This window comes from Xylocopa sonorina, chromosome 2 (assembly GCF_050948175.1).
Source record: "Xylocopa sonorina isolate GNS202 chromosome 2, iyXylSono1_principal, whole genome shotgun sequence".
Lineage (NCBI taxonomy): Eukaryota > Metazoa > Arthropoda > Insecta > Hymenoptera > Apidae > Xylocopa > Xylocopa sonorina.
In genome coordinates, this window is record NC_135194.1 from 10,993,773 (window position 1) to 11,019,641 (window position 25,869).

General features: G+C 42.5%; 1 protein-coding gene across 1 annotated transcript; it reads right to left on the reverse strand.

Moving 5' to 3' along the window:
• Nucleotides 1-25,560, reverse strand: Tna (Zinc finger MIZ domain-containing protein tonalli). Its single transcript, XM_076910735.1, has 10 exons — nt 24,384-25,560; nt 5,844-6,129; nt 5,395-5,718; nt 4,597-5,236; nt 4,161-4,507; nt 3,893-4,078; nt 3,659-3,801; nt 3,067-3,556; nt 2,603-2,836; nt 1-2,384 (listed from the first exon to the last, which is right to left on the reverse strand). Exons 2-10 carry the CDS (start codon nt 5,931-5,933, stop codon nt 2,247-2,249), a joined length of 2,592 nt encoding a protein of 863 aa, XP_076766850.1. The 5' UTR covers nt 5,934-6,129; nt 24,384-25,560; the 3' UTR covers nt 1-2,246.
• Nucleotides 25,561-25,869: the final 309 nt, after the last annotated feature.

Consider the following 25,869-nt stretch of genomic DNA (forward strand, 5'->3'; position numbering starts at 1 on the left):
TTTTCTTATATTATTAATCTATTTATCATATATACAGGTAATATACAATAATCTCGCTTAATATAAGTAATATTATTATCCTATCTCTCAATAATGTTATAATAGTTATATGAATAGAAACTTGACCGCATCTAATCCGTCAATGTGCGCTATTGTTTGCACACTGGAATATAAATACACTTTTATATAAAATTTGTATAATCTACAATGAATCACTTTATATAAGTATATCTTCTCTTTTAATCACAAAAGATATAAATGTAATAACTACTATGCAAGCTGGGGGCCATGGGGGCGGTTTTCACTCTGGCAGTAATATAATACAAGTAAACGCTAAATCTGGGTTTTAGTTAAACAAAAAATCAATTTCTTCTATCTTGAAAATTTTCTGCCAAGCCAGTTGTAGAGAATTTATTTTCTCGTACTGATCCTACATCAAAATTAATTCCCTTTAATTATTTGATTTTTACGGCAATTATCGTTTGTGTTTATCATTCGTTACGAATAATCCGGTTGGTTAATATGGTTGTTAAGATTTTCGTTTTCAATTAACACAAACTAAAATCACATCCTCATTTTACAAAAACGGATATTCATACAAATCATCTACATTAAAATGTGAAAATAAACCCTATACGTATGAACGGTTTTGATGTATCTTCGGAGTTTTGTAACATGTTAAATGTTGTAAAAAATATTTTATTATATGTACTTTAACATATACGTTTAGATAACAAGTTTCTGTTACTCTGCAAAAAGATTATACACTCTTCGAATTCCTTTTAAAAACATATTACTTCAATACATAACGATGAGAACAATTTGTAGCCCGTAAACAAAAAAAAAAATCATTTCCTTCTCAACAAAAAGAAAACATAGTTCATAAAACGTAACTTAACTCTCTCGTTACATATTTTTTATCAGAAGCTCAGGAGATACATCGTAATAAATGTAGTTATCCAGTGTGAAGCCCGATATGCCCTCGATTCTTTTCATCTGTTGTCACTAATCATCTAAAGGAAAGGAACACTATATGCGCTATATCCATCAATAAGCAGGGCAATTCACAACAGATGAACGTCTTATCTATTTTTGTTTTTTTTTTTTCGATTAAAACTTATTTACAAAAGTTTACTGTACAATCATAGTTCTGTTGTGATGTAGGTCCATCATAGCCTTGAATGCGAGTAGACCGGTTCTGAGGTAAAGATCGTATTGCAGGGAGAACTTCAAGGTGAAGTCCTTGAAGCGGTAGCACAGCACATTTTGTCAAGCAAATATTCCAAAATCATAAATTCGTTCAGAATGTTTTATATTATAATGCCATTGGTATTATTAATATGAATAGATCTCTAAAATCATCCCGATGTCGTGCTGATATTAGCGTCATGAGGCTGTATTTTCAAATATAAAATTTTATAAATGTGCTATACGATTTTTCTTCAATATTCATTAATGAAAAATTATACCAAACATAATATATTAGTAACGCTATCCTACGGCATGTTCTTCAGATATTGTCTGTGTAAAAACTTATTACGGAATGAAAAAAAAAATTGATAAATGGCAATATGTGTATAAAGTATGTGCAAATTTCTTGATCGTATTGCACATTTATCATATCAAACAAACAATTTTCCGTAATATTAATCTATATGTAAAATCCCTTGTGGAAAATATTACTCTACATTCGGTATTAAAAAATTCGATTACCATTGTTTTTTTCTTTTTTTTCTCTTTTTTTTTTTGCTTTTTTTAACACAATTAATATAATTGTGGTATATTTGCGGTGATCAGTTCTGGAACATATGCCCGGCACAATGTTATAATATAACGCGTTTTTATTGGAAATGAAAATTCCCAATATCAAAGGACTAAAACATAATCCGTGCAATAACATCTTTACAAACAAGCACTAGTACCACCGTGGTGTGCTTTATATTAGCCTATTAATTAAAAGTCATCGTCATTAAATCTAATAATATGCCCTAACTTCATCGATAGGAATATTGTAATTAGAGCTAAGATTTTTTGTACCATTGAATTAGGTGAAAGCACCCAATAGTAACCCCAATACGTTCCTTGAAATCGCTTGGCTACAAGTATTTTCGTCCGATTCGAAATACATTCATAGCAAGCAAACCTATGCCGATATCGTTTTTATTATTATTTTTTTTTTTCTTTTTTTAACGTCAGGGTAAGCAATTTGATTAATTTGTCTCTCGCGAGTTGACCGCGTTCTCTTTTTATTCGAATAGCGCTAGTATGTCGTCGCTCGACGAGGGATTACCACTGCTAGCTCCACTACTTGGTGGAGTATTCAGATCTGGTGGATCTAGGTATGAAAGTAATTCCATCGGATCCACAACATTATCTGGCAAGAGCTGTAACATAATATCGTAACAAAAAATTATTACCATACGAATATATCTAGATGATTGCAACATTTATTGTGTTAGGAACAAATGATCCACGTTTATACAATTTTGCGCAAAACTTAGCTAGACTTCTGTTATTAATAATCGATAAAAACTTTGCCGTTTAAGAAGAATTTTTTACCCTGAAAAGGAATAGAAAAACGAGAAAGTAAATTGTTACTCACATTCAATGCTTCTTGACCTGTACCCTCGCCGTCTATCACCGCAGCTGGGTCAAAATTTAAATCCGATGGTATGTCTGCAGTATCGTTATTGATGTTCGTATTCGTATTACCAGATGAGTTGTGGTTTCCAGTGGATTCCTGAGACGCAGGAGGAACACTTGGTGGGCCACTATTTCCACCACCTGGTGTGTGTGGTGTGTGAGGAGTATGAGGTGTATGCGGTGTATGAGGCATCTTTAAATACACAAAAATGAAGATATTTACATTAGGTTGTAGTTACTCGGTCTGTATTCAATTTGTATTGAGCTGAGCACTAAAGAAAACTAGGCAAACTTCCGAAATATCTTGTGCGCTTACATGATATATGCAATCTGCTGAACAGCAAATAGGTTCGCTTCGCTCATCTCAATCATTAATAAACAAAGTAGTATCGAGATTGTAAAGTTCGATAATTGTGAACTTACCTGATCATTAAGTGATTTCTCCATAGCGTTAAGGGGATCTAAAGAATTCACTGATTCGTTTAAGTGCGAGAGAGGACCTGCTCCGTTAGAGTAATCATTATTGGTATTCGCATTCGTCCCAGAATTGATATCGAAAGATCCTCCTGACGAATTCCGATGATTGATATTGTTGTTTGCGTACGTAGTTGTTGTATTATTCATCATAGAGCCGCTTACGATGCTGCTCATGTCAGGCGGTATGTACGGGCTCATCGCCTGGTTCATATCCCAATTATTCATGGTAGGCATATTCATACTACCAGGTGACATTGCCTTTGTCATTCTCTTGCAATCGCTTTCTTCCTCGGATTTAATGCCAGTCATATTCTTTGCTGGCTTCCAATTTGCCATCGAATCTATCGTAACTTCCTCCACTTCAGCAGTGTTCAGTGTGTTCAAAATACCCCACATGTATTGATCAACTTCTAAACCTTCCAATTGTGCTGGTTTCCTGTGTAAACGACTCGTGATTAAAAATTTATTCAACGATCGAGAAAGATTTTCGAAAAGTGAAATTTATGGTCGAATGAAATGTTGTTAGAAAGTTACTCACGTGCATACAGGACACCTCCAGGATCCTCGTTCACAATTTAATTGCAGGTATGACTCCAAATCGAAACACTGAATGTGTTTACAATCGTGTCCCCTAGCTGGCAGTGTAATACGTTTAAAAGTAATAGGACATTTTAAGGATACCTGTAAGTTAAAAAATTGCAGAGTTAGAGGAAATGTTGCGAAAAGTGCAGAGTGCCAACACTTTACAGACGCGAAACAATCATTTGCTTACCTTAAGTGCTGTTTGTTCTACGACATCTTTTTCTGACTGTATACCGTTATTTGAAATAGTATTATTGAAATTCCGTTTAATTTTAGTAATACAATGTTCCGCTGTGAGTAGTCTTTTACGTAACAATCCATGAAGTACGCTTCTCACGCTTGGTCGGTGTACTAATTGTAGCACGAACAAATGGGACTGTGGATGAAACAATAAAATGTGAAAATGAACTAATTATGATTCGTTCCGTGATTATTAGAAAATATTAACGGGAACGTACACAACAACACGCTGATACAGTAATTTGTATCGTATTTCTTCCAGGTTGACAAACGTCCTTCAGGTATAAGGGCTTGTGAGACGTTTTGTTCTCACCACGATCGATAACCAATGGGGTGGCGTTCACGGAGACCTGTACGCTCGCCGGCCAGTTCGTGTTCATTTGCCTGTCCTCATGGTGGAAACATTTGAGCTGCAGCTCCAAGTCGGACCGCCACATCAACGTCTGATGCACTGTGGACTTCAATTGGAATACATGGTTGCTTACAGCCAAATTATGTTCTAAGCGGAAGGGTGGAAGAATGATGCCATCCCTCACAGGGAATGTTAATCTTAATTCGTCGTCCTCTGTGCGGAACAAGAAAGGAATACACGGTTAGTATACTTTATAGCTATGTTTTCGAATCAGCGACAAGCTTAATCGAACCACAACTTACTTTGGATGTTAACCGGCGACTTCATCTCATTGAAATTAGGCTTGATGTCCGGATTCGGGCTAATGTAAGGGGGCATGCTGGTGGCTGGAGTTAACGGCGGGGTTGGATTACCGGGTATAGGACTGTGCTGGTAATTCAAACTCCCTGCGCCCGTCGTTCTCATCGATGCGACATCCTGTTGGTACTGGTTGGTCGCAGCACTAGCCGCACCGTAGGAGGACGCGCCGCTGGCGTAGCCTGTGTTCGGCTGATGACTGACGAATTGATTGCCAACCGTCGTAGGTCCCATGCTAACAGGTATACCATTGGTACTGTAATATTGGTTGCTCGCCGCCTGCGTGGCGGTGTTGTACGAGGGCGCCGTTTGCCTCATGTTACTGGTCCGTATCATCGAGTTAGGCCCAAAGCCGGCAGCGGTCGGGTTCATGCTCTGCATCGGCTGATACTGAGGTTGGAAGTTCGGCCTCGCTGCCGCTGGATAATTGGTCGGATACTGCGACGATGACATGCCGTTGAAGGCTGGCTGCATTGCGGCGGGGTTCGGTCCCGCGTACGGGCCCTGTTGCCTTTTTTGCGCCATGTGCATCGCGGGGTTTGGGTAAGGCGCTAATCTCCTCGGGTAGCCTTGGTGAGGTTGAGCCTAAAAATATTGATAACGTGAGCGTTTCGAGATTTTCCGGACGGATGAAAAATTTCGAGATAAACTTCGTGTTAGTCTCAGTTGTCGGAGAACAGCCTATTATGAATTTCGCATATTATAGAAAAGGTTTGACGAAATGAATTGGATAATTTACGTACCTGCATGCTCATCTTGTTCATCTGCATATTGTTAGGTCCCATCATATTGTTCATGCTCATGTTACCCATATTACTCATGGAGCTCATGGGCGTCATCCCGCTCATACCATTCATACCGTTCATACCTCCCATCGACATAGGATTCATCGAGTTCATGCCATTCATACTGTTCATCGAATTCATGGAATTCATAGAGTGCATCGGGCTCATGGTGCCCATGCTATTGAAGTTGCTCATCCCGACTGGCCCCATTCCGGCCATTGGTCCTCTTTGGGCGTACCCTGCGTTGTACGTTTGGTGGGGTATTCCATGTTGGCTCTGCATCTATTATCAAACAAATAGACGGTATCTAAAACGTATTCTAGCTTAAAAATAAACCAATCTATATCGAAGATAAGAGCCAGTTGTGGTTCCCAGAAGGGCAAACAGAGATGGAAAAAAAACTGTACCTGATTGAATTGCGAGGGGATGTCTTGGCGGTCCTGCATGGCCACCACGCTGGCAGTGGCGGTGGCCGTAGCGGTGGCAGCTGCCACCATCGCCGCGGCACTAAATGTCGAACCACCACCCCCGTTCTGGGGTGGCACCGTGCTATGATAGCCGGATGATAACACGGGCTGCACCCCAACGCCGATCGCCGCCGTTGTTGATGGTGTTCTTGAAGCTAGTCCTGATGAAAACCACGAACCACGCGTGTACCGCGTGACGCAAGGCGATTCAACGAAAACCGGAGGGCTGAAAAAAGAAAGAGCAAGAATTTTATTTAACGTACGCGTATAGATCAATGATTATCATTTTTAAAATTACTCTTCTAATTAAAATATATGTATATAGGAACAAAAAATGTAGCGATTTGCCTTTGAATAAGGAAGCATTTATCGAAGAGCCACTCTTATGTAAGATAGCGGTATCGACGATACTAAAGAAGAGAAAATTTTTTAAATGATATATCAAGGAGGATCAGTAGGGAAATAATATCTGTTGAACGAAAACTGAAAACGTTTACAAGCGAATCGTCGCCGTAAACTTATCATAGATATTCCCTTTTTAGGTCAGATTCGTATTCGAACTGTGCCTTACAACTGATCGATTGTATCGCAACGTTCTTTATTTCCCGCGGTAGAATAATATATGTCAGTTATTCATGATCGTTGAATTATTCGAGAAGGTCGCCAATTGAAGTCGCATCGCGTGGCCACTAGTAAGGCCACATTTGTTATTGGCAATTTTTAATATTAATTCGTCATTAACACGTCAATCTGTTCGATTAAAATTCGTGGGGATTGGAAAACTTTGCGGACATTTTAAGCAATTACAAAATAAAAATACAAAAATTTACGCTAGCGTACACTAGCTGGGTTGCAATCTTCAACAGAGCTATCATTGCTCGCCTAAGCTAGTATCGTAAAACTTATCGTCGCTAGAAAAATAAGGAACAAAACAGCGAAGAAAGAACGAAGAATACTGAACGCCAAGCATACTATATACGCTAATTTCGAACTACTGATTCCATACATTAACTCTTTCGTGATTACGATAACTTTCACGTAAGAATTTTCTGTGTAATTATCGATTATCGCTTAATTGTTTGAAAATTTCTATGTCTGTGGAAAGATGTATAGCAAAGAAAAACAGTAGTAACAAGAAAAAACTGGCTGAAGCCTTACTCAGGAGGGATACTAGTCACGAAAGAGTAATTTAATTCAAATTACCAAATTACTATTACCCTGAGCATCAAATAAGAATAGAAAACCTACAAAAGAGAGAAAGAGAGAGGGAAAAGAAAATCTCCTAATTTTTCTAACGCCTTCTAAGGTCACCTCTAAAAATCGATTTACCTGCGAGGCCGCTCCGCCGGGGCCTTCTCTCATTTTACAGGCGCAGAATTACATTTAAGATATAGGAAAGGAAGTTGGACGCATTGTCGTGCCCTTCTATCGATACGTTCCAGGCCCCGAACATTGTTCGTTCTTTCGAGTAGCCTTCGTTCTCTCGTCTCTGTCCCCGTTCCGAGGCGCGCGTAACCCCAAAAGATCGAAAGACAGACCGAACCCTGCGCGCACCGTTCATATTCCCAGCTGGCCAAGGCCCCTATTGGTTTTCTGTGGGAAATGCACGTGCTCGCTATTCACACACCGCCGCTGCTGCTGCTGCTGCTTTGCTCTGCTCTCTGCGCCTATAATACCGTTCCTGCTACGAACACCGATTTTGCCGGCGCGATCGTGGTCCCGGGGAATAGTCGCGCCTTGAACGACGAGCACATTTTCGGACTTGTTCGACATAGAAACCCCGACGTGAAAAGTCTCGTAACAACGGGGCATCCGCGAAACCAGCAACCCTCTCTGCAAACGGAAACATCACTACTCGAGTGGAGGACCAACAAGCTTCCTTTCAATTCTCCTTTTGGTCTATTAAATATCGTGTTTCTCTAATAATGTAGAATTACTTGATGAATAAGGATATTAGTCATCAAAGTATTCCAAGATCGCTTAGCATTAGTTGGATTCTAAGTCATTAGATTAAAAGTAATTTTCTAAAGTGAAAGCGCCTGAGATTTCAAGTTACGCTGTAAAGACGAGGAAGTTGTACGGCTGTTTAGTAGATCGCGATGTAAGGAAATTTAACTTGGAATAAGGACAATACTTGGGGGGGAAAATTACTTAGAGACGTGAAAGAAGTCACGAACAAGGGTATACGATGACCATTGTTCTCCGTAATGTCCGAAACCCGGAGGATCTACGTGAAAGAGTGCATCGTGTGTATCGTAGCGTACTCTGCGGCGTATCGGGTTACCATACGCGTAACTAGACTTCTACGAGTGTTTCTGGAAATTCTGTGAAATAGAGAATACCCACGCGAAAGTGGAGTTGTTTGATTTTCTTATTTAACGAGTTTCGAATCTTCTCGATCGGATAAATTTGAACAGGTAGATTCCTTTCGCGCGCTTCTCGGTGTACGTGGCGCCATCTGCAAGTACTTTTTATAAACATCGGTTGAATTTGAAAACTTTTCGCGTAAAATTTCTTCAAACGTATTTAAAATAACTATGTGTCTTTCGTTATTAATTTATTTATATTATCTTTGGTTCTTAATTTTGTTTCTTAATGCCTATATTATCGGCTAATGGTTGTAAGATAAGTTTTGCTGAACAATTGTTTAATTATAGAAAGTTATTTTTAGCGCAAATGAAAGGTTTGTTGCGTTCCAATTAAAATCTATGTTTCGGTAGCGCAAGCTACGTTCATTTATTGCAGACCTTGAATTTAACCTCGATAGAGTCAGTTATAGAGCGAGCAATCGATCGATTTGATAAGATACCAATTTATGGACATTTGCTTTTTACTCTGTCTTGCAAGATAACGATTTTACCTTTTAACATATAGAAAACGTAGTCATTTGATGACTGAAAATTAAAAAAACGGTAATAAATTCCCTATGCGAACTAAACACTATACGTGTCTTCTAAAAACGAAATTTATTAATAAAACTACCGATAAACTAAATCATCAGAATTTAGTAACTTAAAAAGAGTTGCCTGTATTGGCTTCGTGTTATCAGTCAACGCCGCGTCGTGGAATAAAACCGTCACAATTGACAGACATAAGGAAACGTCAACGTCTACGATTAGAACTAAAATAAAAAAAAAGTCATAAAGATCTCGTTAATCATTTGCTAAATAATATTGTTCACGCTCGCTCGACCCTCCTAGCGGTTTTCAAAGTCAGAGGGGCACCTTCTCTCGTCACTAAAACGAAAGAGAGCCTTCTCTCCGTGCACGGTGTCCTCGAGACGCGATTATGGCGCATCGAACAAAAACAAATTTCGAATAATAGCCTCTCAGTCGAATTCAATACGTCAACGGGAGAGGAACACGTATGTACATTGGTTACGCGCGTGTATTGGTGTATAGGGTGTTCATAAACGGACACACTGGAGGACATTGTTGAAACCGTTATGAGGAAGTCTTTTAATATACTACACGAAGCAATTACATCGGGTCACAAGAGCATTATCTCGTTCGAAATATATTTTCGTTCGTACAAATATTTTAAAAGCGTAGTCGTGCAAAAAACGAGTTCCTCCTTCGGACTTGGAGAGAAACGTGGAGGAAGCTAAGCTTCTCTTCGTTTATTTTGTTACGTCTTATGATATACGGGTAAAAAGTGATGCGTGTAAATTAAGAGTGTCATGATAACGACGTCTGTCCCGTTTCCAAGCTAAAAATTCCATTCATCTCTCACTTGGCCGGTTACAACTGAAATCTTTCCACGCGTTGCAGAGCATTCTGTTATTGAACGTGGTTCAATACACCAGTGTAAACAGATGGCGTACACGTAGTCGATTATAATTAACACTGTGCCAGAATCAATACTGTACAACAGCCAAAAAGAGTTCGTTTAAAGAATCGCATCCTTACGCGCGTCGATAAACAAGTAGCTATTAACGAATCTAGTTGCCCTGTGCAACAATACGATCCTCTATCGCCTCTTTTTCCCTTATTCATCGCTCGTTATATTGTTTCACGTTAGATTTCCATGACACTCTGTACATATGTATGCATATACGTAACGTACTTACGTCCAGATATAGCGCGTGCAGGGAGCATTTCGAAGGTTGACGTCATCCGAGTCCCACCCCCTTTAAATTCGTGCTGAATGCAACTCCGTTGGAAAAAGCGAGAGAAAGAATAAAAATGCGAGACGGCGATAGGGTAGGCGAGAAAGACGGAAACCCGAAGAGAGGGAGACCCCATCGAACTTATGCCTTTTCCCTTCTCGACGCTCTCTGTTCTCCCTTATCCTGATCGTGTATTCCTTCTCCCCTTTTCTGGTCTCTTCCCCTCTGAACGACGACCAGGGGCGGGGTGAGGTCCCTCTGTAAAGCCCGTAACGGGTTTCTATTCTCGGATGTCAATATTTCGTCAACTAGAGCCCACTCGGCACGCAACAAAAGCCCCTGCATACAGCTTGCGCGACTGGCGTGAGAGAAAGAAAGGAAGAAAGACCCGTCGGTGATTCGTTCGATGGCGTGCCTGGAAGAGGACGCAGCAATAGCGAGAACGAGTCCACACGGGTGCGAATGCGACGCCTACCGAGGAACCGAATACGAAATCCATTAAATCGCCGTTTATTAGCACACCCCTTGGGGAGAAATTCGAAATTTCTTGCCAGGAAAATATTTGGCAACCCCCCTGGTGTTTTTTTTGTACACGTTTTCCTTTAGAGGTAACTTTTGCCACAAACGAATGCATCAGTAAATGGATCAATCCCCTCCTTTAAAGATACAAGGAGCAGATTTTTGCATTAAAATGATTCTGCCAAGTACTCCGTTCTTGAGCAAAATTATCATCGCTTCGAAACCGTTCACGTATTCATGGAAGTTAGCCTAAAGGCTGTTTCCCCATTTACAGAAACCGAGGAGGCGACTAATGTCGGTGATACGTGTCGAGGTGGAGGCGAATAATATCGACCGTGGAATCCTTGTACGAGATAAAATGGGCCTCTCACGGTCGACGTCGACGTATAATAGCCGCGTTCTCCTCGCTTGGTACATCGTGAACTCATATACGAACCTTGCCTTTAACAGATTCAATCGCGATCATCGCCAACGTCCACGACAATTCTTATTTATAATTACACGCTGATGCGAGTAAAGTAATCGACGTACTGGCAGGAATGTTACGCGTTATGAAGACCTGAATGCGCGCGAGGTATTCATACGTCTTACATCTGTTCGAGTTATGTTCCTAACTAATTTTCTAGAACACGTTTTTTAATTTCATTAAACCGAGTAACTATAGTGCCGCGTTACGAAACCACAAAATCAATACGTTGCATTTCCAAGAAACGTTCGATTTACCGTCAGTTACATCATTCACATTAACTGGAATTCGAAAGTGGAGGTCAGAAATTTTATACACCCATGATGTACAACCGAGAATCGTCACGATCGGTGTACCCTTTAAGCAATTTAATTTTTTGAGTTGTATTCAACTCGTATAATATAAAAATCGCCCACGTACGATACGTTTAAAGACGCAGAAACGATTAAACGGAGGACTAATATTAGTAACATAGATTGCGATTCACCCGTTAATAACGCGTAGAGACATATGACATAAACCTCAAGTAGCGCGGCGTTAATACGCATCTCTAGGTCGCTTTCAAAGTGACGCGCGCACTCTGTGACCGTCTGCGCAGCATTCAGTATTTCTCATGCGGTTGAGAGAGTAGGACGTTCAGGTGAACCGCGCAACATTTCTGCTACCCAATCGCATTGAAAATGTCGACTAACTGTCGCATAATTATTAATGGGAGGCACATACAATTAAGAGAACGCGAATGCAAACTTTCAAGTCGTTTTTCAGATATCAAGAACTCTTGCAAAAGATCTGATTAACGCGAAAAATGAGAGAGAAAATTTCATTTTACAATCTGAATTACCAGAGACAAGAGTCTAAGAAGTATTTGTTCAGAATCATATTGCATTCAGGAAACGCCATGATAAAACTGAACAGCTTGCGAGCGCTCGCATCGTACTGAAAAGAGCCTCAAAGTTTAATTATGAGGGGCAGAACGCGAGCTTAATTGAATAGATCGTATCAGTCGTGACAAAACAAACGCATTAAAATAATTGACAATAAGCGCGCTACAAGCGAAGCTGGTTGATTTTGTACGAGTTCGTTTTACCGCTGCCGATGCGCAAGGCGTAGAGCTCTCCGTTTCCAGTACGCGCTCGGTGTAAGGCGGGTGACAAAGAAACTACGAATAGGCGCTCGAGAGTAAGGAGGAGAAAAAACGAACACGCCGGATGCCGATCGCAACACTTGACTAAAATCAGGACAAGCGGAGAGAAGGAGGATGGGAACGAGGATTCGAGAGTCTCGAGAACGTTCAGACGTCGAGCCTGCGACACGTAAACAAGAGCGCGTATGTCCGAGGTCGACTTGCCGGGAGAATCGTGGGAGGAATTCCTCCTTTTTTTTTTCTCCTTCTTTCCTCTCCCGGGAGAGAAGTCGTACGCGGAGAGGAGTCGGGGAAAGAGAAAGGAGGGACCAGAAGGGGCTTTGATCCCGTCTGTTGCATCGTGTATCGTTATTTTCGGTACCGATCGCGAAGACAAAAGCATTTTCGCGGAAAGCCTCGCTTTTTGTCTGGCAACAAATTCCTGACCAGGCCAGGCTCGTAAAGATCGTTTCTCATTAAACTCTACCTGCGCTTATCGAATTTTTGGTCTGTTTTCAGGCGACCGAGAGACTCCTCCGACTGCCAAGTTTTAAAGGGACGACTGGGACCAGAATCGAACCAAGGATTTCTTCTTTTCTCGAAAGGTGTTTCTTTTTTCTTTCGAATTCGAGGGAATTGGAGCGAAACAACGCTGAATCCGCGGCAGCTTAGTGTATAGGAGTTTCTATATTGATGTTCCAGTGTCGGTCAAATTGAGAACTACGTACTGGACAATAGAAAGTATCGCAAGCCAGCAAAGCAAGTTACATAAAAATCAAGGCAACGAAGAGGGAATCGAAGTTTCGTGCCGGACTCGACACGTGCCTGTTACCTAATCAGACCTCGCGTCTTTATTGTATTTTCATTTTCAGTTGGTCATTCTCAACGATTTCAATTCAAATTAGCCGTGAGAAAACGGAGGACCCGCGCGAATGATCAGGACGCGTTACAAATGCAACCAAAGAAGCGGAATTAATCGAACGACGGTTTCGATCGTCCGATATGGTTGGAAAGGTGAATCGCCAGCCTTTTCCGACGATTCGAACTTTGTTTATTAGGCTGAACAAAAAGATTGCATTCGAAATCAGCAGCGCATCGATCACTCGATGTTTCTTGCTGGAATACCGACTCGAATCGTATCCGCGGTATGAATAATAACCGCTGGTGTCTCCTCTTTAGAGACTATTACGCGTTCTCGTTGCACTCGCGTCAAATTGTTCTCCAAGGAACATTTTTTTGCACAGACGATAAAAAGACGTGCACGTCAAACGATCATTGCATAATTAATTATGCAACCGAGAAGGAAATCTTATGAAATTCCTTCGATTGCGTGACGACTTATTCAAACAACGTTAAAATCATGATGTAAAAGAGATAAGGTGTAACTCCCACCGCGGTCGCGTTTTTCCTTTCAAAATGCCACCATATCGCAGTGCGGTAGCATTTTCGTTTCTACGAGTAAATTCTATTTCGTGAATATCTGTTAACATCAAACGAGTACTAAATTTCAGTGAAAATCGTAGGCGCGATAACAGGTGCGCAAGTGGCACGATATCGGTGTAACGAGAATATCAGCTTAGAGCGAGCGTTGTTTTCCATTGGGCTCGACCGGTCGAGAAGAATTTCTCTCATCTGCTAAGCCGTCTCTATGAGAAGATTCTGTCATTCGCAGCAAACGCTCGTGGCATTTCGAGCCTGGATCGAACAGATTTTTCCCGATGCCTCGGGAAAAGGTCGAACGACAGAAGGTGTTTTAAACGTCTCCAAGCGAAGAGCTCGACGGTTTCTTTCTTCGATCAGCTTTCGCAGCAACGTTGATCTCGACAGCCAGTGCCGCGCTAGCACGTGCCAGCGCGCTTCCCCGCGCTCACCATTCGTTTTGATGACAACAATTGCGCGCCTCGCCTTCGAATGATTAATTTAAAGTTTCTATCGTGTATCCTGTTGGTGCATCGCCGGTGTGACCTTTAATTGCAGCGCGTTCCTTTCGATAAACGCGAACGGAAATGCTCCTACACGTGAGAAGAAACGATAATTAGCGACGCTGTCCACGAAGTCCTCTGAATCAGCCCCTACGCTTTCGTGACGTACTAGTGGATCTGATCAGAAGACCGTAGAGTAGAGGTAAGCGTGATTATTGTTAGTCAATCTGGCGTAATCGGTGATTTTATTAAGGCTCTTTTGTATCGCTTGATACTCCTGCAACACAAATTAGTCCATCAGCATTCATTTATATACGTAGGATCATTTATTACGCAACAGATAGATATACGCCAATACTCAATATTGGATTTTAAATTGAGCCATCGGTCTTGTGCATTTCGACTTTGCCTTGTGCATCGTCGTTTCAATGCTGGATATTAACATTGCATTGGTAAACTATCGCTTCGAGCCTTTGATAATTCGAGAATGGTCATTTTTTGTCCAAAAAGATATTATTTGTTACGTTTTTTGCAAATTGGGGTGAAATGTCCAGCCAAATACCAGAAGAGCATATCCGACATCGTCTGCTTTTTAAGTTTCGCAAGGGTAGTAACGCAACAGTTGCGATCAAAAACATTTGCGATGTTTATCCAAGTGCATTAAAAGTTTGTAAATGCCAAAGTTGGTTTTCCAAGTTCAGATCCGGTAATTTTGATCTCTCTGACTCCTCTCGATCAGGAAGACCAATAACATTAGACAATCGAGCAACTGTCAAACACCCTTAACCAACCTTGGTCGACCATCCAAGAACATTTGCAGCAGATTGTAAAAATAAGCAGAGTAAAAAATAATCTGTCCGAAGAAAACAAAGCCAACCGATTCATCACATGCAACGCATTGCCTCAACAGCATCATACAGAAGAAGTGCTGAAATGTGGATAAACTGTTAACGCAGACCTTTGTTGTGAACAATTGGATCGAGTGAATCAATCTTTAATCGAAATGTATCCGGCGATTGTCAAGACTACACTGTGCAAGACAAACCCTAGAAAAAATTAATGAACTGGGGTGGAAGGTACTGCCTCACCCACCATACTCGCTCGATATCGCACCCTCGGATTTCCATTTATTCTGATAGCTACATATTCTTAATGGCAAAAAATTTGAGAATTTGGATGATGCTATCTCGAAATATTTTACTCAAAAACCAATTGATTTTTATCAGTCTGGCATTGAAAATTTGCATACTAGATGGCAAAATGTTGATAACGAGGGTGATTACATTATTGAAAAATTTATTCGTTTGAATTTAATGTAAGAAAGCGACATTACTTTCCGGCCCCTAATATATTCCGAAATGGCTTGTAATTCGTTTGAAAAGGGTCAAGGATTCTCTTCCCTTCCGCCATCTTTGCTTGATCGCTTCCGACACGTTCGCAATCATCGGAAACACGTGCGCGGCACAAGGGTCGTTCGTATACGCGTGTATAAACGGAAACAACATCTGCCCCCGGTTACAAAGAAGCCGAAAACCCAAAGATTCGACCGCGGAGGACTTCCACGGATAACTTCCTTCCGTTTGGACGCGGGCACGAGAAAGCTGTTGCGCCGCGTACAAAGGAATGCTTCGTCGTCGCCCACAATGGCGGTCGATAATAAGAGCAAACGCAAGCAGAAGAGAAATCTTGCTTTTACTCTGCGAAATTATCGACCGTGTGCATTCCTTCAAGTTAGCTCTCGCGTAAATAAAGATCGGACTAATTAAACGAAACATCGAACGATAGTTGTAACGTTTTTCTTATCTGCCGAGATATTCGATCAGAAACGAACACTTCGAGTTAATACTCAACAATCGATTTTTGTTCCATTTCGAGAACGTACCAGACTGTTTTCTGGTCATTTACGAAAAATTTCCGGATCTCTTATCGCATTTCTTCAATGCGCTCGTAATGGAACAAGTTCCTAGTTAAAATATTCAGAACGATCGCAACGGCGCAGGAAAAGATTATGCAACTGGACGATATGCCTCCTATTGTCATTATGTAAGGATCACAGTCCAATTCTGGAACAATACCACGACGATTTAATAATTACGGCCTATAATATATGACGGCGCATAAATGGGAAGCGTCGCAAAAGAGTTTTGTAACAAACCACGGTTATTGGTATTACGTTACCGTTCGTGGTTCTACTAAAAACGTGGTTGTGCCTATTAGAGTGTGGCGATACTTGTCGCAGAAATCGAATTGATTATTTATCAGGGGTATTATTAAAGGGGCAGCTTTTTAGTATTGCAACCCATCGGATGATTATGAAACCTTTGTTGATACGCCAACAGATTTTGGACGTGATCTACGTAACGTCGTGGAAACCGCTTAACATGCGTTATCTCTGTGTCAACTAAGGTGTGGGAGGAATACGTTGCGTTGTAATAAGTATTAATTGAATTCGTAATCGCTTCGAGTATCGACCGTTTGAAAATCATCGGAATTAGAACAAAAAGGTATAGTTTCGTTACGATCTTTCATAAATTGTCAGAGAGATCAGTGAAATTTTCATTTCTTCTCGAAGAAGGACAAAAGAAGGATATATATGGAAACTACATCCATAAAAATTGATCGCTTATGTTTTGTTAAATTTGAACCTTACGAGGGCTTACTTTCCTGTAAAGAGTTACGTCACGCGTGTTTCCGAATATCTTGCAATACGACGGAAGTAATTTATCAGTGATTCAGCAATGGCGTAATATCCGCAGCTTAAATATTCATCTTTTGTTCTACTACGTATATGAACTCAAATTGAGACAAAATATTCATTGAAATGAAAATAAAAAAGAACGGAGGTGTACGCGTGCTCGTAGAATTCGATTGCCCGTGACATAAAAATGAGACGGACGCCCTCAAGCGCGTCAGGATAAATTTGATCTATCAAACACCGTTTCCCCTTCGGTTCCACATCGAATTATTCAATTAGACAATTCCAAAATTGATCGCGTTAACCTTCCGTGGTCAAAGGTCGAAATATCGCTTTCAACGCGCACGTTGTCGCTCGCATCTTTCTGTTTCATTCGTCCATGAAATTAATGCGCCGACGAATGGCCAAAGTTTGCTCAATCGCGCCTATTATCGTTTCGAGCTGCCGTTCGCCACTGCGAACCCGACCGAGTCGCGAAAGTTCGAACTCGGTGAAAAGAAACGCTCCCGCGCATCGAATTTCAAATGGAACTCCCTGAAAAAGTGTTGCCAACTTTTGCATACCAAGCGCGCGACACACCATTTACGGTGTTACACGCGTACACCACGGCCGCGTTCAATGTCGAAATCGGTCTTTGTATCGGCGAATTGTTACACGCCTTACGTCACGCCGTTTTTGACGTGCAATAAATCCTCCGGGAGGATGCATTTCTGCGAGCAGAGGCGCGCGCGGGCGCAGCCACGCGGAGGAAGGCCCGTCCTCTGTCAGGATTCGGAGAAAGTTGTTTCGGGGCGTTGATTGGCGGATGACGAAATCACGGAAGCCGCCGGCCAATCGTTGCTCTGGAAACTTTCCCAGAACACTTAACCCCTTTGACCGTTACATAAATATCGCCCGATCCGGTGCAGCGTGTTACAGCAATATATCCTGCACGATGAGATAAAGGGAACGCCAGGCGACAACAGTCCGTTGTCACCGCTCTCTCTTTCTTTCTTTCTCCCACGCGAAACTACGATACACACAGCGGAGTTCGTACGTGGTTTTTAGAACCAACGAAAGAACTGGTGGTTCCGTGTAAAAATCGCCACGAAGTGGCAATAATCGTGAGGTGACGGTCTGCCTCTAATTGGAATTTACTGCTTACTCTGTTCATGGATTAAAAAGGACCTCGCAACGTTTCGAAGAAGCTCGTGGCTTCGATGGAAAACAATCGATATTAAATTGGAAATCGTTTTATACTAGCATGGATATGGAGCAGCGAAGGGTTATCAAGAAATAACGACGAACCATTCGTTCGCTTGAAGCGTAAGGGCTTGAACTAGGAAGTATTTAGAAATTAGAAAGGTTGGAAATCACCTTATTACCGGAGAAATCGAGACAATTGTTTCAAACAGTAATGTATGTACGAAGTGGAAAGACATACTTTCTTCAGAGGCCATTTATAGTTTGACACGCATATAGTTGTATATACATATATATATATATATGCATATATGTATATACAGGGGCTTGGAAACAAGGAAGTGAAGAGAATATACACGGCGCCTATAAGTTAACTCGAAGAACCAAAATAACATCGAGCGTTTCACCGCCGACTGAGGCGAAACGAATGAACATGATTCCTGTGGAAAACTGTGATATAGTTTATACCAGTGCCTGGTAACTTGATGTATGTCAGGGTTAAACTGGAAGGCATTGATGACGGAGACCGTCTAGAAAATATTTTTCACGGAAACGCCCAAGGAGGATTTCAGCCATGGCTTTTAAAGAAGTGGATCGTAAGAATTTTTTTTTATTTCAATCAAAGTGCATCTATTAATATGCGAACAACAAGCAAGATTTCTATTCTGATTACGATCAAAAGCGTTTTACAGATAAAAAATCTTACTGTAGTAAATAGCTATAATAGGTATGTATGTTTTTTTAATATTATTTACTTACTAGATAGCGTTATCTAATATTCATAGCGTTTGAAGCAATGATCGCATCCTTGGGTAGAATCTTACAATCGCGCGTCAAATACTTCATTTAGAGCGAGGAGACGCTCGTTAATTTCAAATAATCGCGGGCGTGTTCGCACGTGCGCCGAAACGGCTGTTTAAATATATATCACGAAATACGTATATCCACCTGCTCTTTGCATTAATTATTCTAAATTGCAAAGTCCATCGCTTTCTTCAAGCTTTCTTTCAGATAAAAGCTGTATAATAATAATATCTACCACGCGCGTACAAGGAAAATAATTAATACGACGCGTTAAATAAAGATACCAGCCACCAAGCTAACCAGCAAGGAATTCTAAGACACTAGGAACCTATAAATACCCCAACTCTAATTATAGCGCTATCTCTTGATCTAGTATTTAAAATTGACAAGCAACACCTTGGCTATGCTTACGATGGTACGATGAGAACGTTTTGCGCTTTTTAACCTTCCGTTCGGTTTCAATATTAACAAAAGGTGCACGTATTTTTAAATGCAACAGCAATACCATTCTGAAGTATACGTTACCAATTTTAATCTTCGCGTACTGCCGCGTGTATTTTAAATAGCGAGCCGTGCACATGCGCGTGGCAAAAAAAAATGATTAACACGTGTGACTGTCAATGATAACTGATAGCGAAAAAGAATTTAACGAGCAACTTAAAATTGCGGCAGCTGATATCAGCGTGTCTTCCGGAATAAGGCAAGCCGCGGCCTTGCCACGCGCAGTCGCTTCCGGCCAATCAACGCACCCCGTTTGCAGTTGTAGTTATTTTATTAACTGATATATCTTCCCTCTCTCCCTTTCGTTCTATCCAATACTTTTCGCCGCTTTCAGTGACACGGTTATTTTTTTCTTTCCTTTCAACGGCTAAAACGCTTCTAAACAACGTAATAAATCAGAAAGCGCGTTACGTTAGTATGTAACGTTTAATCTCCTCGATGGAAATTCGATACACGAAGTGCTCACGGTTAGCACTGGTGTCGTACCATGAAGAGACTGGTGTGAATTATATTTCTCCTGGTAATCGTGTTTCAAACGACGATCTTTTATGTACCGACTCGCAGGAACAACGATTAATATCTACGATACGAATGACGGCAGGATACGTAGTTTCTTGCTTTTGTGGATAAGGTGGAACGCCAACTTGCTGACATGCTGCACGCGATTGCTTCTGACTAATAGACGCATCTCATACATGCGAAGGAGTTGATCATTTAGCCATTTTATAGATAGTTTATTTCGTTGGAATTAAGTACAACAGAATGTTACATACGCTTTTCTGTAAATTATCTAACACCTACGAACTTATAGGTTGTTTAGACCATGTAGTGCTCGTTTGAAAGTATCGTTAGACTCGATTCTTAACATATAATGTCAAATAAGCGACTTTACAATCATTGTAACAATGAAGTTCGCCTCGAGACTGCCCAAAGCAAGTAAGTTAATGCGTTGTCTATACATAGAGCAAGAATATTGACGTTCTTGCCTGGCGTTTGACATAAGTATGTACAGAGAACGAAATTAGGCGGCTGGCGCTTTCAGCGTCGTCTGCACACGCATGCGCAGTGGATCGTTGCGTCTCCATACGCGACGAACAATTCTTGAAAGGAAATGAAACGTGTCATTGCGCTGCTTCGGTTATAATTAGTCGCCCATCTTTATCACCTTAATCGCTATGTTCAAAATATGCGCTGCGAACAAAAATAAGTTATCCGCAAACAATTAGATACCGCGCACTGCCAGAATGTGCGCCGCTGACAAGAACCAAACGCAAGATGGATACGACGGACGATTTGTTTGTTCAAAGTGAAATCAAGTCGAAACGTTGAGCGAGACCCTTAACTAAAAAAAATGGAGATCGAGTGGAAGGTTATCCTCCGTTTGTTTTAAACGCTGTACAGCGTTTCGAAGCAAAATGTATGTAATCAGTTGGATAAAAGCAGATCCGTGGCAGCGATAAATGATTCCTGGAAGTGTTTCGTCCGCCACGATCGGAGCACAAGTATTATAGCGCGGTCGATTCGAATTTTGTTCACCATTTCCTCCCCGCTTCGATTGACACCGCCACCATACGCGTCAGATGAGACACGCGCACGAGCGCTCGTCCCAAGACCTCATTATGCAACGGACAATTATGAAAATTTAATTACGCCTCACCTTGAGCGCGCGTGCGGGGATATAATGTTCGAAGGCTGCACCATTGTCGCCGGTCCGCCAGCGTTACGAGCGACCGCCTCGTACCGGCAAAACAAACCGTTTCATAATCCAACCGAGCGGATTCCGTCGCGTGTAAATCAATCGTTTGCGCAAGCTATACGTACGCGCGGCCGTCTTCGAAGGATAGACTCTCGTTCGTCCACGAAAGTTTTCCTTGTTTGCGTTGGTGATTTCAATGAAGGTTCTCGAGCGTCCTGCGAGCCGTCTGACCGTATCAATTTCGAAATTCGTGTACGAACGAAACGTCTGGACGTGGCAATGAAATTCTTCTCTCCTATAGGGTATTCTTGTTTTAAAAATATCACACCGGGAAAGTGAAATATCGAAGATCGTGATTCCCAGGTACGAAAATTACGATATTCGTCCACAATTTTCTACGTGCGAACGCGCCAAGGTGAATTTATAATGTACTGCTCCTCTGACATAATTCACCGTCAATTCCGAGGCGTCTGTCCGTCGTCCTTGACAAATAAGTGTACCCTCGCTCCGCAAGAAGAGTGCGCAATCAAAGATGACGATATATTCCTGACTCGCTGATATTTGCCAATTTGGTAAGTAGCGGCGACCCCCATTTATCGAAACGGCTGTAATCTTCCCGGGATCTACTTGTACGCTATGCGTGACAACGCCTTTGTACGAAAGTCACGAGAAACTTTCATAAAATTTTCATGGCCGTGCACATGTCGAGAAACTACGGCACTCTTGGGTATGTAAAATCTTCTGGTTAAATAACGTTGAGGAAAAATTCGATAGTGGCAATAAAATTGACAGAGGGAGAGAGAGAGAGAGAGAGAGAGAGAGAGGGGGAGAAGGAAGAAATGGCTAGTGGCGCGCGCCGCTCGAGGAATCGCAGGCTCGCGCGCGAAGTATGAATCGACAAGTCGACCTCATTTATTTGTGGATAAGGGCAAAGTGTGTGCAGCACGGAACATGGATCTCCCTGCTGAATCCCCACCAGAGATCCACGGGCGATTTCCCCCCGCTGTAATACGTCCCTGGGAAGCACGGTATGCGCCATCGAGTGTACGCTTATTTTAACAAACCTATTTCTGATATTGTGCCACCGCAACGGGGCCTGTATCGAGATTAGAAGGCTTTCAACGGAACCGACTTCTTGTGCTCGCGCTGCGAAGACGCAATAACGCGAGAAAGAGAGAAAGACGGAGATTGAGAGAGAGCGATAAAACAACGAGCAACCGCGCCTCTGCATATGGCCAGAGATCGCATGTGTTCGATGTACGTACGCGTACTCGTGCACCGAGCAATACATTCGACAAGTACCCCCCTCTTGCTTCCTCTTCGTGCGCGCTTGTAACAGTGGTTCTGTCTCTATGGCGTTAGGTGAAAGCTCAACGTTCGTAGAAGTAGCGCTGGACACCGGATCGGAGGTGTATGCGAAGCAATGCCAGCTATCGAGGCAATGCATTCAATTATAGAATTGTTTATAAGTAAAAAAAAAAAAAAAAAAAAAGAAAACTGAACCGAAAGAAGTACATCGGTAGACGCTACAGTATACGACTGCAGTATGCGATTGGTACCACTCGTAAAAACGACGTGACTGATGATACAACGGTCTAGATTGTTCACCGGCGAACAGTGAGCTGCTGGCATAAAAAATGTTATTTTGATATGAACGAGGAAAATAATATGAAAGAAAGCTGAACGTATTTCGAAACAATCAAGCGAAAAACAGACTAATAACGCTGGCAGTAAAGCGGGGCGCCACAAGGCTGCAGCCACGAAGCAACGGCACATAAATGTCAAGGGATTCTGACATAGTTTTTAGGTTCGCTGAAGTGACTGGTTATTGGGAGGAGAGTTAATACACCTTTTGCCGATTGTATTATACGCTGCTACGATACAAACGAGGGTCCAGTTTCGGCAAACTATAGCAGTGATAATACTGTGACTTGGCGTATGACTGTTGGCGATAAACGATTAGATACCCCGGGCATAGCGGAGCCTATTGCGCGTTTAATATTGCCAAGATTATCTCAGCGTAGACCAGAAAGATGGCATCTACTATACACGGTGTTATACATGGCATACGGAGTAACTCGTCTCCTTGTTCGATTAAAGGAACTTGACGAATCTCTTTCTCGCCTCGCTGCCAACCTCTTCTTCCTGCTTTTTTTCGTTTCTCTCTTTTTTTCCCCCCCTTTTTTTTACGTCGACTGATAATAACATCAGTGACAATGTCATACCGATTGTCGTCATGGTATACGAGATACCGAGTGATCGAGACAGAGGGAGAAAGAGAGAGAGAGGGAAAGCCTGTCCGTTTGCTCGACTTTAAATCGTTCGCTTACCCTCGAGTCACGCGATCAACCGATAACATTTACTTTATTCTCTTCGGTCGCTATTCAGACTATAACAAATATTCGCGATCGTGCATCGATATTCAACGTGTAACGGTCAAATGGTCTCAAGTTTTTTTTTTTCTGTAATGAATTATTAAAGTTGTACGCTGGATTGCACGTACTGCTGCCTCTTTGTCGTAGATTCTGTTAATAATTCGTCGCTTGTCGATAAAAACGCACGGGTCGCTCGAGAATGCACGGCTCGGTAATAAGTATCGCGGTACTCGGACTTGGCGTAACGCGGTCTTCGAGAATATGTTACTTTCTGCCGGGGAGTTGTAACGCATAACGGATTCGAGTATCGCAAGGATAGATAATCGCATTGGTTGCAGAACAGTAAAGTGCATTTACTGGCTTTTATGGCTTATTCGGTAGCGCATCGTTCCGCGTCGTGCATAGTTGCTACACATAAAGGTGTTAATACGCTGAGTATAACGCGTTACGACCCTCTAGCCAATCGAAGATTATAGTGGACGTGACTTTCTGCCTCGCTTCTTGTCTCCGTCTATACGAGACCTCTCTATCTCTTTCCTTTTTTTCTCCCCCTCTCTTTCCCTCTTGCCGTCCGCTTACTCTTTCTCTCATGGTTAACCGGGATCAGCTCGAGAAACGAGTAAGACAGAGTGACACATCTTTAGAACAATCACCCGTTGTGAAAGCGCCTTACCGGTTAGAATATCTACTACTGCAACGTAATAACGAGCAAGTGGCGAGTCGAGAGATCGTGAACCACTCCGTTCTCGATTCTTTGCCTCGAGTATCGAATTCGGACGAATTTCGTATTTCAAATATTTCGCGCGCGAACATATTTCTTCGAGCGGTCGAAACGATCGATTTCTAATCGTTACTACACTACATCGTAACCGACGAAACGCCACAATAATCATTTAACCACGTATCGGAGTTGAATTTCACAGAAGAATAAACGAATGTACGAAGGCATCGTCTACTTTGTTCACTATAATTTTTAATCGTTACTTAACACTCGTCGCGAGGAATTTTAGAGGCTATCCTGGGAATCGACGACCACTTGCAAGAATGCGGTATATACCCGTAGCAGTGGAACAATGCACTCACACTTACCTAAAGGATGACACAGAAGCGCATTATCCTCGGACGATACACCTTGTTCACGGTATAATCCAATCCTTCTCGTGGTAAATGGAATATTATAAGGAAAACACTAAATCACATCAACGAGCACACTTCCCCGCGTTCACGGAAACTGTCTACGTTTATCGTCATCGTCCGTCACGACGACGAGCACGGTCACCACGCTGCTCAACACTGCAACGCTTTCGTCTATTCATCACCTCGTCATAACAACGACAAAACAAGCAAGAACGCGCTCCACGGCTCAGGCTGAACGTGCGGAACCCACCAGAGAGTGTTGCACGCGCGTGCAACTCGGATGCGCCGTGAGAGAGGGTAAAACTCCTCTGCTCGTGGCCGACACCGGTGTTGTGTCCTTGCAGCAGCGGCGGCAACAACTTTATCGAACAGAAACGTCTCTCGAAGTAGTTCTCGACGACACACCGATTTCGATCGCCGACAAGACGAACGTCAAACGAATACGGGACACAAAAACTATGTACTTTTCCCTTGTTTCTCCGCTTTTTTCCCCTCTCCTCTCCAACGTACAAAGTTCTCTCGTTCGTTCTCTCTTTCTCTCACACACTTGCAGAAAAACTTTCTTATTTATATCCACCGGTTGTATGCTACTCGCGCGCCTCAGCAGTCTGTCACGGACGTACAGCACGATGACAAACTGTTAGTAGGATCGATGATGGCATTGATAACGATGATAACGACGTCGACAACAGCGGCGACAGGAGCAGCAGCAGCAGCAGTAGCAAACGCTTCGAGGGCAATGATGAAAACATTTGAGAAATCGTCGCGTGGATAGTCTTGGACGACGATACTCGTGAACCAAGAGAGAGCGTCCTCTCGGTATTCGCGGACGGCTGACTCTGACTGCTCGGCTGACTGACTACTCCGCGCCGGGTAGCATTGGCCCCGCTAAACGGTTGAAAGTAATACTGTCTAGTGAGAGGCTGTTGGGGCCAACGTCGGTCTTGCTTCCTCCCCCTTTGTCCGTCTCCCTTATTCACTCCGAGCAATCCCTCTCTCTCGCTCCACTCGGCAGCGCTCTCTATCGGACCGTTGTGTGTACACGGTCCGTGTATCCACGGTGTGTGTCCCTGTCCGTCGATTCGTCGTACGATCTTGTATCGCACACGCGAGCCTTCCGTTCCGTGTGTGTTGGTAACCCCACGTTGACGACCAAGAGTAGCAGCAGCGGCGAGAACACGATGATGTCACGGTGTGGTAGTGACGGCGGTCGGTGGTGTTGGTATCGAGGCAACGAAGGTACTAACGGTAGTGGTGAGTTTGGATGAACGCGGTGGGAGTAGTTACACGCGCGCACGTACACAGGCGCAGGCGCACACGAACGCCACCTAGCGGGTGCGCGACACTCGCACCCAACGCACAGACGCACGAACACTGCGCCACACGCGTGTGCCACTCGACAGTGTACGGTTTGGTGGGGATACGACTCTGGCTACGA